This window comes from Crocodylus siamensis, chromosome 7 (genome assembly GCF_052110815.1).
Source record: "Crocodylus siamensis isolate JL-2025a chromosome 7, ASM5211081v1, whole genome shotgun sequence".
Taxonomy (NCBI): Eukaryota; Metazoa; Chordata; order Crocodylia; family Crocodylidae; genus Crocodylus; species Crocodylus siamensis.
In genome coordinates this window covers 3,550,636-3,564,168 of record NC_143401.1, presented here as the reverse complement: position 1 = coordinate 3,564,168, position 13,533 = coordinate 3,550,636, and the positions used below count along the sequence as shown (strand labels likewise).

General features: G+C 38.0%; 1 protein-coding gene across 1 annotated transcript in view; it reads left to right on the top strand.

Moving 5' to 3' along the window:
• Positions 1-13,533, top strand: part of MACO1 (macoilin 1) — a 43,159-nt gene that overhangs the window by 4,162 nt on the left and 25,464 nt on the right. Inside the window, exons 2-4 of the mRNA XM_090057095.1 lie at positions 7,823-7,964; positions 10,041-10,167; positions 12,440-12,563. Of these exons, the coding sequence (XP_089913221.1) occupies positions 7,823-7,964; positions 10,041-10,167; positions 12,440-12,563 (393 nt within the window). The remainder of the gene's footprint in view (positions 1-7,822; positions 7,965-10,040; positions 10,168-12,439; positions 12,564-13,533) is intronic.

Below are 13,533 nucleotides of genomic sequence, written 5' to 3'. Positions count from 1 at the left end.
AGTCCTGGGGTTGCTGTTAAACTATCTGAAATTTAAGCACATGTGTTGGGAGCTATATTATGTAGCAAGTAGATATTGGAATAATTAGAATCTGGGGATTCTCTCATTCTTCTGCAGAAGATGTTTCTTGTTCTGATAAATGTAGTGGAGTCTACAGTCAGTATGTCATAGGCAACAGAGCAGCAAGATGTAACTTCATGATCATCTTACAGGACAGTGCAAGAAGTGTTAGATTCAGACTCCCCTGTAAAAATAAAAATACCCTTTCTCATTCACTGAACTTTACTGTTTCCACCCTAAAGCTTGTTTGTGCACTATCCTTTAACCAATTAGTTTAAAGTGTAAGTACTTTAAAATTAGGGCATTAGTGACATATAATTGTATTCCCTACTGTGATTTTTTTTTTTTCCCCCCAGTGTTCATTCCATAAATTAAATTAGGTATTTTAGCCTCAGGCCTTCAGAAAAGGCATTTGAAGTTTTTCTTGAGCTACTCTTCTCATTTCCTCCCTCTTTCCAGTTTGGAGTACCTGCCCTTCTGTTCTTTTCCATTTTTTCACACTTTTTTTGTTGTTGCTGTCTTTCCTCTGCTCCTCTTGAACTTTTTCCACTTAGTCTTGTTCCTCGTGTAATGTTTTAAGCTACTTAAGGCCATGTTTAAATGCTGTGTAGTGTGGCATGCCAGCACAGCTGTTGGGAGCTTTGTTCTGCACTGCAACTAAAGCTTGAGATGCCAATGGTGCAGTATCACTGCTTAAAATGAACACCGTTACTCTGCTATTAAAGTATTGTTAAAGACTGGTAACCTATCCATAGTATCAAAACTGTGTATAAATGTGATGGAGTTCTGTGCTGTGTTGCAGGACTTGCTATACATTTGGAAATAATTTTGTACAATTCAAGTTTGTGTTTTCAGTAAATCTTCCAGCCATTTTTCTAGAGAAAGTGCTGGGTCTGTTTGTTTTTCCATATACTCTCAAAAGTCTACAATCACACTTTTTAATTATACGTCAGTATTTCATCATTCTTGAGTGGATTGGACCTTATATTTTTAATGATGTGCATATATTAAACCCTTAATTGTTAACTGAAATATTCACTTCAGTTGACATTTGTTAACTTTTTTACTACTTCCATTTTCATTTTAACTTGTTGCTGTTTGGTTTTTTGGAATAGTCCTCCTATTTCTCATCCTTGCTTCATCTGTTTAAAATATTTCAGCTTTATTGCTGATACTGTTCATTATGGCCCTACTAAATCACATTGGCACTTGATGCCAGCTGTAGAGCTAGTTAAGTTTTGACATGAATTCCAAATGCAGTCATTGCAGTTGGCTCAACTTCTATTTCAGCTGACTTTCCCTGTAGATCACAGTATTCCAAATGACATTCCCTAAAGCATTTCATATTCATTCAATATTGGTGGGGGGGTTTTATTACCATATACTGCCCTCAGTCACAGGCATTTCCCTGGGCTCACAGCCAGATGATTGCTGAAGAACCTGTGTGTGTGACTGCAGTCTGCAAATGGCAAATTCAAGCTTGACACAGGGATGAGAGCAGTATGTGTCTCTGAATGTCCGATACCTGGGTTGTTTTGTTAGTTCCATAATTACTTTTGCTAAAATACTCACTAGATTATATGTGCTACCAAACTTCTGATATAGTTTATTTCTAAGTGTTAAGTTTCTGACCACAGTGAATATGCTTTAAGGAAAAATAGTGTATAATAACTTGAGCAATATGGCCTCTTCTTAGGCATTTTTGTCCATAAGAATCCTTCCCACTGATTTGTCCTGGTACCTTTTTACCAGCTTCCTTTACCAGGGTAAACAATTTCTTCTTAGCCTTCTCAAACGGCCCTTAAGATCTGGAACAAACCAATAGTACTGCCTTTCTTGACCTTAACTTAGGTTTAGGTCACAAATCTATTTTAGCCTAAATCTAAATGTGTTCTGCTATGTCAACCCCAATAGTACAGGTAATATTACTTCCTTCTGCAGATGACGTTCATTCCTTACACACAGCAGTCCCTTTTCTTGCTTCATTTTGTGTTGTGTGCTCTGATATTTTCAGCTGATTTACTTTGGTGGTCTACCCATGTTTTTTGATCCAGATTTATCAGACTCATTGCTGAATACATTGCTCTGATTTGGCCATTGTATTAAGTTTTCTTCCAGAATTTCTGGAAAGGTATGTGACTTTTCCATTTTGTCTGCCCTTACTCTCATTCCTGTTGCATATTGGTAATATATATTGCCTTCCATACTGATGCACTGATTTAATACATGGGCAGGTCTCTTTTGGATTCTTACAGTCTCTTGCTTATTGTGAAACATTTGCCAAGTAAATTTCCTTATTTCAGCTCATTAATCGTACATATTGTCTCCTGTATTATTTTTGCTTACCTGTTATTCTCCTTCTGTCCCTCGTCTTCAGTCCTCCCCCTTCCCCCAGAAGAAAAACATTTTTGAATGTACATGTTCAAAATATTGGAATATTCATGTAGAAAGAGAGAAAGTACATGCACCTTTTTCATTTGAGGGTCTTAATTTATAGTTTCTTATTATCCAAAGTACTCTACCTAGCCTCAATAGGACAGCCATGAGATTTTGCAAATTGACTTTGTGATCTTTCTAGTAATTCCACATAGATGCTACACTTCACCTCTCTGAAACCTACCTCTCCATTTGGCACCTTGCCAATCTAAAAATGCCTTCCTCTCCTTTCTCTTGTATGAGTCACAGACTGCGAAATGAAGCATGCCATCAGTGCGAGTAGGATTCACTTTGCAGCCTGTGGGACTTGCAAGAAGCTTGATTTTTCTACCAGTTTTGGAATTTATGTGCAAAATAGCTCTTGCCACTGATTTTGGTAGGTGTTTTACATTACAGAAAACACAGAAAACAGTGATGTGGTGAAATGAGCACAGAGCAAAGAATGAGCAATTAAGGAAGCAGTTTATGGCACTTGGGAAAGAGAAAAAATAATTACGCTTTCAGAAATAAAAAGCAGGGAGAGAGTTGTTTTGGGTTTTTATGGATTTTCATTGTATGATAATAATCAGTTGACTTTGTATAGAATTAGCTGTATTGAATCAGGGCACTGGTCCTTCTGGTTCAGTATCCTGCTTTTTTGATAAATACTTCCATCTTTTCTTTCTTCTATCTTACACTGTTTTGCAAAATTAAACCCTATACCACTTTAAGGAAAGGCTACCCTTGTCAATTCTTGGACAGATCACGAAAGTCAGCCTTTTTCTGATGTGTGACAGACCAGAACATTAGATGCCTAAAATTCAGAGCAACTACCTGCAACCAATTTTAATATGGAGAGTTTGCCCCCTTCTATACAGAAAAGTGGCTTAAAATTAAAATGGGTGTATTGGAATACAATGGCAGGGCAGGGCACTGACAAGGTTAGAGAGCTCTTCCGTGTGGTGAATGTTATCTCTAAGCAGGAATACTGACGCAGCAGCTATCGGCGTTGGAGAGATGTGGATGTGCTTAGAAAGATCAACGAATATCAGAGGTTCACAGATAACAAGTGACTACCAGAGGAGCACCAGCTTTTTGAATTTCAGGAAGAACATACTGGATGTGAAGCACAGTAGGGACAGTGACTAGGTAACAACAGGTGTATGGGAGAGAAGAAGATAGTCCAGAAAGTATCAAGAGGCTGACTATCACAAATTATTATCAAGTGGAGAAAAATCTTGTTAGTAACTTGAGTCCTGGAATATTATTTAGCAGTCTGTCATCTGAAGCAAGCTAACAGAATAGCTTGTCAGAACAACTCACCATTAACCTATTTTTTCCCATGTAGCATTTAATATAACACATACCTACATCCCTGGAGTATTTAAAATGTTCATGGGTGGGCACACCATACCTGACAATGGGGGAGGGAGAGGGTGGGAGCAGTTTGTTTACTATGCAGCTCTGTTTTGAGTGATATACTGGTAATTAGACAATACAGTTTGTTGGGAATAGCATATTAGTGCAATATGCCGATGTGGAACAAGGGCAAGGAAGACTTCTGTCCCTCTCTTCCTGTTATCTGCTCTACTAAGGGCGTGTTTACAGTGGTGTAGTATAGAAATACCCTGGCTAGCAAAGGGATTGGTAGAAGCCTGGATGTAGTAGCATAGTCAGCACAGACTAATTTTCCTTTTATCACAGCCAGGTAAGTTTGCCTTTGTGAGAGATGTTTATATGTAATGTTTTCTTAACTTAAAAGTAGAACTTCCTAGGAATGGAATTTGGGAAGCCCCTTCGGCTGGAGCAGTGAAGCTTTATGTCCTGCACACACAATCCACCCCTAGCCTCCCTGACCATCACAGCTTCTTTTCCACCCAAATAGTTAGAAAAGCATCTGTTTTTCATGAGGCCTTACATAATGATTTGTGGCTGCTAGATCTGTACAAGTGCCATTGCAGTAGTATATTCAGATTAACAGTTGCAAGACCACACAACCAAACACTTCCCTTTTCACACCTGAATGTTGCAGTGGTGGGTCTTTGCACAGACCCTCTGCCAGACTTGGTTTTATATTAAAAGGATACAACACAGCATGCAGGCAAAATTCACCACGCCATCTGCTTCAGTTAAAAAATAAATAAATAAATAAAAAATCTTCTATTGTGCTGTGCTTTGGCTACTCTCAAGGGGATGAATTGAATGTAAAGCCATTGATATTGTTGCGTCCCACCTGAGAAGCAGTGATCCTCGATATCGGGAGTGTCCAGTTCCATTTAGGATGACCCACCTCTCATGGCAAGGGCAGTGGCTTATTTTTGCACCTACCAGAGCCACTGAGCTGGCATGGCTCTGAAACCCAGGGCATGAATGCTTTTGCCTCTCAACTCCCTTCCCTACTCCTTTCTTCCTGCTGCTGGTTTGAGTAATCAGTCAGTGGCAACCAAGATCCCCAAATTAGCCAGTGGGTGAGAGGATGAACAGCAGCAGCATTCACCCCCTTGGGTCCAAAACTGCACTGACAGCAGCTCTAGGAGCTGCATTAACAAACCCTGTGGGTCACAGTTTAACTCCCAAATAAACCTGCGGACTGCCAGTTGGACAACTCTGCTGTAAATTAACAATATGCATACTCTAGGAGTGTCGGATTTCAATGAAGATGGTTTTCTATCGTAAAGTATTTAAAATGATATAATATTTCTGTCCAGTTGCATAAGTGCTTCAATGGCAGATGCAAGGAAATGTTTCAGAGATTGCATTTCAGACAGAGAGAATGCTTTTTTAGAAAGCAAATAATATTTGAGGTTGAGTCTGTTTGTAGGATGGTCAGTGTTTTTGGAGTATAAAGCACCTTACATGATTACCTCTCTGTAACTCTTTTTGCTTTTGTACTATTTTAAGCATGACTGCAACTCTTGCATTGTATAGTGTTGACTTGTAGGCAGTGCTGTTGAAGGAGCTGAATTCAATGGGAGTAGTTACAGTCGATTAGGATTGTAGAACCGGACTTTAGGAGCAGATCTAATGACTTGACAGAAGGTGAAAGCAAGCATCCCTAGGCTTTGTGAGGTCAGCTGAGTAAAACTGACCGGCCATGAAGGCTTACAAATGTCACTCTTACATCCCGTGTATAAACATGACCCCAACAGTCACCAGTAATGAAGGTAGACAGGTTGAGTGTTTTCCTAATCATGCTGGGAAACTGACCTAAATTTACAAAGAGTTGCACTGATTTATTACTGGAATAACTGTTCACCTATTTCCTAGTGCAGAGATTCCAGCCTGTCATTCATACAGAAGGGAATGAATTGAATAGTTCAGGAATTTCACAGACAGGTGTGAGTCTTACAGGTGTCAGGCGCTCAATTCGCAAGCTAGTCACTTCTACCACTGTAATAGCTTCCAAGATATACTAATGTCTTTGCTGTGGCTAGTAAATGAAAAATAAATTACTACGCTGTGTTGCTGCTACAATCATTCCATGGTTTTAATAACTTTGAAATGTCAGTGTCTGAAAAATTACCAAAATGGTTATGGGCTAAAGGCTTCTGAGATGCCTAGAGAGTTGTCTTGTTTAAAACAATTGCTAATAGATACCGCTCAGAATATCTTCCTTTTTGATGCACGTAGCTAAAAGGTATGCAATTGCTCAGTAATTAGCTCAATAAAAACTCTAGATGATGGCTTGCACTGGAAAAGAATAATTCTTAGTGAAGTGGCAAATGATGATCGCTTCTCTTTTTGTGATAATTTGCTTCATCACCCTGAGATGGGTACCTTGTTGCATTTAAATGAAATGGAATAAAGTGATCTACCTGATAGGCTCAATAATTTCCACTAGTGTCTCTTCGTAGCTGACTGGTACTTCAATCACTTAACTCATTGCTTATGTGAAATTTTGTTCTTTTCTCAAGCTTTTTTGCTCTGTATCTTTTATGAAGACTTGCATTACCTCCATGATAAACTGGATAGCTGTGCACAGTACAGAAACCCGAGGCAGCTTTGCATATTGTGGTACATGTTCATTCCTGGCGTCTGATCCTTAAACATCCCAGGGCAGAGTTCCACTAGTGATGCTGGCATGTGATACAGAGAAAATTAGTGTTGTTGAGCAGATATCCTGAAAGGACAGGTCTGGGTTCAAGAGAGTTATGTAACCATGTATGATATGTACAAACACTCTGTTATGCAAATTTGCGCTGTGTAGTAAGGAGTTGGATGCTCTTTGCTGTCCTTCTGTTAGCTTTGTTGTAATAGCCGAACAGATTGACTAATGGGGTAACACTTGCAATGCTAACCTAAATAAGTACTTGAGCTGTCCATTGGTGTTTGAATCAAAATATTTTAAAGCTTCTAGTGGCGAATACAGTGCCTATTGGGTAACATGTCAGGCCAAAAGTGGGAAAGTCTGACTGTGTTCTGAAATAACTTGTGCCTTGGTTTCCCCATTTTTCAAATAGATGCCTGAACTTTAAAGGGTCCTTGGGTACAGTACGTACTATTAAGTTAATAGGCTTCTGTACTGTTTCTCCTTTTATTATATGACTACACATGAGTTCACAGTTGCTAATATTACGTGATTTTTTTTTCTGTGTTTGAATTCAAAAAGGGAGCTGGGAAGGACCAAACTTCCTTGTTTGGGGAAAATGCAGAAAACTGAATGAGCTTTGCAAGCAAGCACTAGAGAGGAAAATTGAGCAAATAAGGAGTTGTTCAACTGTAAACAGCATAGTTTGAATGATGAGCCCCAATTGCAAAACTTTTTCTAGTGCTTAGTTGTATTTTTTTTAATGAAGAAGTTGGCAAAAAGTATTTTGTAACAACAGTAAAATGTATTTTCCCCTCCCTTTTTGCCACTCTTAAACTTTTTTTTTCCCAGATGATTTTGAGTTTCTGGCTTAACTACATTAACCCAAGACTACTTGTATTGGAATAAATCCTTAAGCCTTTTTATGTTAAAATAGTTTTCTTGTGCATTTTACATTTATTACAAGAATAATGGGCCAGGTTCTGTTCTACCTCGTAGGGACCTAAATGCAGTCCTATTCCACCCTGCCTGAGTCCCTGAAAAAATGTTTACATGTCTGTTTGCTTTGGTGACATACTATCATTTTAGCTTTAAGATTAAGTCACAGAGAGGAGAGGAGGTAGAAGACCCAGCTACCGTTCACATTAATATTTTATTTGGGAGTTAAACCAGGGTGGAATAGGATCATACTTTAGGCATCTGAATTCATGCAAGTGCCTAACATGTGGAATAGGATCCAACCCAATATGCACTCTTGTTGGCTGCAGAGTCGTTTCAGCAGAAGTGCTGAACTTAATGCCCGTTTTTTTTTCATTACAGTACGTTTCTATACCTGAAGTTCCTAGTAGTGTGGGCACTTGTACTGCTGGCAGATTTTGTCCTGGAGTTCAGATTTGAATATCTCTGGCCATTCTGGCTTTTCATCAGGAGTGTTTACGATTCCTTCAGATACCAGGGCTTGGTATGTATAACAGAAAATTGCTAAAAAAAAAATGTTGAGTTCCTAATAGCACAATGGAAAGGTTCTAGGGCTATAGTAGGTTAGTGTATATAAACAACTCAATACTGTCTTTAATCACTAGTGAAGAAAGATTATTTAAAGTTAGAGCACTTACGGGACCTAATTGACCTAGGCACAAGTTCTTGCTTTGGCATGTAGTTCCTATTTAATCTTGGGTGAATCACTTAACTTTTATGTGCTTCCATTTCCTATCTTTAAACCAGGGATAATTATACTTTACCTTGAACAGGTCTTTGGAAAGTAGGCACATTGAGGGTTAGGCTCTGTGGTAATTGAGCCATATAAGGATCAGATAAAGAAAAAAAATGATCATATCTTTAAGCTGGTACCATATTTTCTGGCATACCATATGCTCCCACAGAAGACACCTGGCTTGTTTTTGGGAAGGCAGTCTAAAGAAAAAGTAATTTTTTTTCCCAGAGTTATGGCCACAACAGGGACAGAGCCTAGTCTTCAGTTCACTCATCCTCCCTTTCCTGCTTAATCCTGCTGAAGACTAGAAGGCTGTGAAATAGGAGGAGAGAAACCGGGAGTGGCTAAAAGGCAGCAAAGTTGTCAGAAGAAAGGTTAGCTTGACTAGAGGAACATCAAAGACTATTAAAAAGGAGAAACAAAGGTTAATACCTGTGGAGTGAAGATCAGTTAGCCATTAAGAAAGTTGACACTCTTAACTGCCTTAATAGACATGCCACTGCTGCTGGTTTGCTGTGTTAGGTGAGGAAGCTGATGTTGTATGCTGCAGACACCCAAGACCTGTACCCCAATTTTGCGGGGGCTGATTTTTTGGAGGGGAAAGGTGCATGCAGTATGTGTCCAAGTATGGTAATGTTTCTAGGTGCCAATAAGAAAACTAAGACTTAAAACAGTTTTATATTAGAACTTGATTTATATTTATAGTTTGTCTCAATTTTTATGCATTTACTTTATAGAGTTTTTTCTCTAGAGTAGAAATTGGGTACAAAGTTTGTTTGTTTTCCTGGTGGGGTATGCGTATTTGAGAAATAAGATGAGGCTTTGTAGCTGAAAATTACTCTTAATTTCAAGTTGTTACTCAGCACTGGTTAATTTTTATCCATAAAATATTAGAAATATAGTTCCCCCTACCCCTTTTAAAAATCTGCAGCTATTTTTAGAGGTCAGTTGTACCCATGCAAAGGTATAATAGACAAGCCCATCCATATTATATTGGATATTGAATATGAGCAGCCCAATCCCTGCTCAGTTCCTTTTAAATTATGATTTAACATTTATGTTTCCTGGGGCATAGCAAGGTTTTCTGGTGGTATTTTTTGAGCTGCAAACTGGAGCTGGCCATGAAGTTGTAATAAAATAACTGCTGACCTCAATTGTGTAATGAGGCATGAAGCCAAATGCCAGGTGGTTCTAGCACCTGAGCAGTGGAGCAGTCTAAGAGTTCTGAACCCTGGGACATGGGAATTGTCAAACTATGAGATCAGTGGTCTGTCTTCACACGTGTCCTATCTATGAATGGGTGGTAAAGCAGTTTTGACCATGGAATCACTTCCTTGTGGACACGTTTCTTTGGTTGTCAGTGATCAACTTATCCCTTAGGTAGGTAGGTAGATAGATATGTTTAAATCCCATTTGATATAATATGGATGGGCTTGTCTACTTAAATATCTAATGCTTTTTTGTAAGTATAACATTACAAAAAGGCATTTGTTGATGTCCAGAGAAAACTATAGGCAGCCTAAGCCCATGTCAGTAGTTGAAGTCCTACCAGCCACTGCATTCGGACTTTGTGACCTTGTGTGAAGATGCACTGGCAGAATGGACAGGATCTAAATGATTCTGAATAGTGTGCTGTTTGTCCCATAATTTATGGCTCAGAACCTGCATTAGCCAGATTGCTCCATTAGTTTGCCCATTTTTTGTAGCCATTAATAATGTTTTCACATTGAAATAACCCTGAAGTCCTTGTTAGCAAACAGAAAGTGTTTTTTACTGGGATATGACTGAAGCACTAAGACTTCTCTTTTCTTCCCTTTTCTTTAGGCCTTTTCAGTATTTTTTGTTTGTGTAGCATTCACATCAAATATAATATGTCTCCTCTTCATACCAATACAATGGCTATTTTTTGCTGCCAGCACCTATGTATGGGTACAGTATGTCTGGCACACCGGTAAGTCTGCACTCTTATGGCAACAATTTGTTGGTAAAATATAAATCTTACTCTTTTCAGTAAGGTGCAGAAACATAGTTTATCAGTTATTTTTATTAATATTGTTTATACAGCTGCTACCTTGTGTTTGTTTTAAATTGAAGTCCCTCTGCCATGGTAAAAATCAGTTTAGTTTTAAAATGTCTTTAAACCACAGGTTTGTATCTGAAACTTCTTTGTTTGTAACTTCTTGACTAATAGCTCCAAGTATGTATGATCCCCAGATCAGTATTAAAACAAAAAAAAAAAAAAAGCTGATGCCTGACTTCTGAACATTTATGCAGTATCTTGGGAAACTTGAGTAACAAAAAGTTTTGTGAAATACTGTCAGAACTGTTTATTTAATTGACTAGTGTTGTTAAATTGGGAGATAAATGACAAAACATTTTCCCCTGCCTTTACTGATAAAAGTAATTATCAATAAATACACTTGTGCAAATTTTATCGTAAAAGAAGCCTGCAGTTAACAGCAGGGATGTTCCCAAGATAAAGCACTTGCCACACTTCTCTTTGTTCTGAAAACAGAGTTTCTGACCACAAACTTTAAAAAATGAATTTTCCCCCAAAATCATGTTTGTTTTAAAACTGCTAAGATTTTTTTTTATACATCTTGGCCTCTTCTCATTCAGTTCCTGACTCATTAGGTACACTAAATTCATATTCTCAAAATTTTTCCAAGAGGTTTAGAACTTTTTTGAATGGAAGTGGGGATCCCAGCTTAGTTGTCTGCCTCCAAGACCTGGGACTTTAAGAAAAACACCAAATATTACAAGAGTTGCAATAGAATTGCAGGAGTTAGCACTGCAGTGAGCATTTCTCAGCCCACTGATGGAGTCATAATATCAATGTGGGAGTCTAATGGAAGAGATTGAATAAGTTGTTGCCTTTCCTCAATCTTTTAAGGAATCCTAAAAAATAATTTTGGACAGGATTTTAAATATTTTTAAAATCCTAAAGTGTTCCTTCTCAAATGACATGACTGTTCAGCAAGATAGGTGTCTCATAGATTTAGACCTGAAGGCAAACACAGCATTAACTGTCTTGATTTTGATTCTTGGAAAATCAACTCTGGAATGTCTCACAGTTGTATAGAATTAATCTGGTTATTCCCATTCAGCTCTTGGTAAATTTAGAAAAAAAACCATTACAGTTGTTACTCATGAATGAGGTATTGGACAGTGGATGAAGTGCTGCTCTTCAGCATGGCTGGAGAATCATAAAATAATTGGTCCTTCCAGCTACAGTCTAGCAACATGGTATGATGGGAGTTCACAATGCCCTTCACAGTTTGTGACACCTTTCCGTGAGGTTGCAAACTCTACCATTTACTGCTGTTTATAAAGTGAGACACCTGGGTCTGACACATGGTTGCTCAAAAAAGAGCTACGCACATAACCTAGTAATCAGCCCACAAAAACAGTTTTCAATTTTGGTTTTACATCGGAGATCTTCCCAAAGTGCCTTAAAAGATGACTAAATATCTGCAGAGAGTAAGAACCTTCCTTTATATTTATTATTGTGAAAGTAATAGAGTACAATTGAAAGTGGCCTGTAATATAGCTGCTACATATCAAATCAATAACTTCTACAAGTGACAAACTCTTGTTGACTGGCCATGCCTTGTTCCTGCTAGGAAGTCATGCCTCTCTAAAACTGATGCAAATGTAAAATGTGAGAGCAGAGCTTTACGCAGTAGAGCAAAGGACCCCTGAGTGATCTTCTACCTAATCTAGAATTTGTGTTAAAGAAACCGTTGCCTACATTTGGGGAAGGAATTTGGTGTATTGGGTGACAGGTGATACACTTACACAGTCCTCTTCTCAGCTGTCAGATTGGCTTGCATATTTGATTTTACCATTCACATCCAGCTCTAAGAGGTGCCCAAATAGGTCCTTCTGGTTCAATCCATGTTAACCCTTACTTGTTACCAGAGTCCTAAACTATAATATTGCCCCAGGTTCTGCAGGCTTTCCCCACTTGAGTTCTTTGTTGGCAGGTATGTCACTTTAGGCTTTTAGTAATTAGTTCATTTAATAAAGCAAAGGTTTAAGTTACTCTTTAATTAAACCCTGTTTAGATTTTGTTATCCAAAAGCTACTCTTTAATTCCACATATCCAGGCAGCTTTGACTAATAACTTCCTTTGATTTCTAAGTCTTCTGGAAGTATAAATTTCAGGGTATTTGTGCTTTTAATGTATTATTAATGCATGTCTTTCGTTTCTTTTCCCATAGAGAGGGGGGTATGTTTACCAACAGTATCGCTGTGGATACTTTTTGTTTATATTGAAGCAGCAATTAGATTTAAAGATCTCAAAAATTTCCATGTGGACCTTTGTCGTCCCTTTGCTGCACATTGGTAAGTGTTGCTCCCCTTTTTAACCTTGATGCCATCATACAAATTCACAGTTGCTTATCTTGTGCCCTTTGTCTGTCACTAAATATTCCAGACATAATGTGTGATAAACTTAATCCAAGTATAACACACTCAGGATGTCTTGCTTGTGAACTGGAGGGAATTGCGGTATCTATGCCAAAGATTATTGCCCTGTTTCTTTAAACATTTTTCATGAGCTTACAACAAATTTCCATTTATAGAAATTAGTAAAATGTATCCAAAAGTGTTAGATAAATGTAGCCAAAATTTTCAGTGCTACTTGATTAGTTGATGTTTTTGTCCCTTTATGAATATCTACAAATGTCTTTCTGCAATGATGGAGTGAGTCATTTGCTTCCTATGTGAGGCCTTAGAGATCTATGATTGAAAAGTTAATATATGTCTGTATTTTTGGTTGGGGGTGGGGAAGGGTTTAGAGGTGCTGCAACCTTGTTCTTGTCCTGTTCAAAATCCCCATAGTGGATTGGAGCTGGCAAATTGAAACAACAAACAAACTGCATAATTTTACAGTAATTAGTGGTAATGACTTGTCAGTAAATACAAAATATCCTTTTGAGGAAAAAATACACTTTTAAGCAGCAGTAATTTTATAAGGCAATATTCATTTATCTGCTTTGGGTTTAAAAGAGTTTGTCTTTTTCTTGGAGTCACTTAGTCCAGTTCTCAGTGGTACAATTGCATGAATAAATTAGACATCTGTCACTTAAATGTACATTGTGCAATAAATCCATTAAAACTTTAATTAAATTCTATAATAAGTTACAGAAGCACTCCACATGACAGAAGAACCTCTCTTCACAGTATCTGAAGTGGATGAAAAGATTCCAGCTTATCTCAGAGTTTTAGAACTATAGCTACAGCTGGCTTTGCACTGTGTCACAAAAGAAACATTGGCAAAGATAACATGAGATGCATATGCAAAATAATCCCC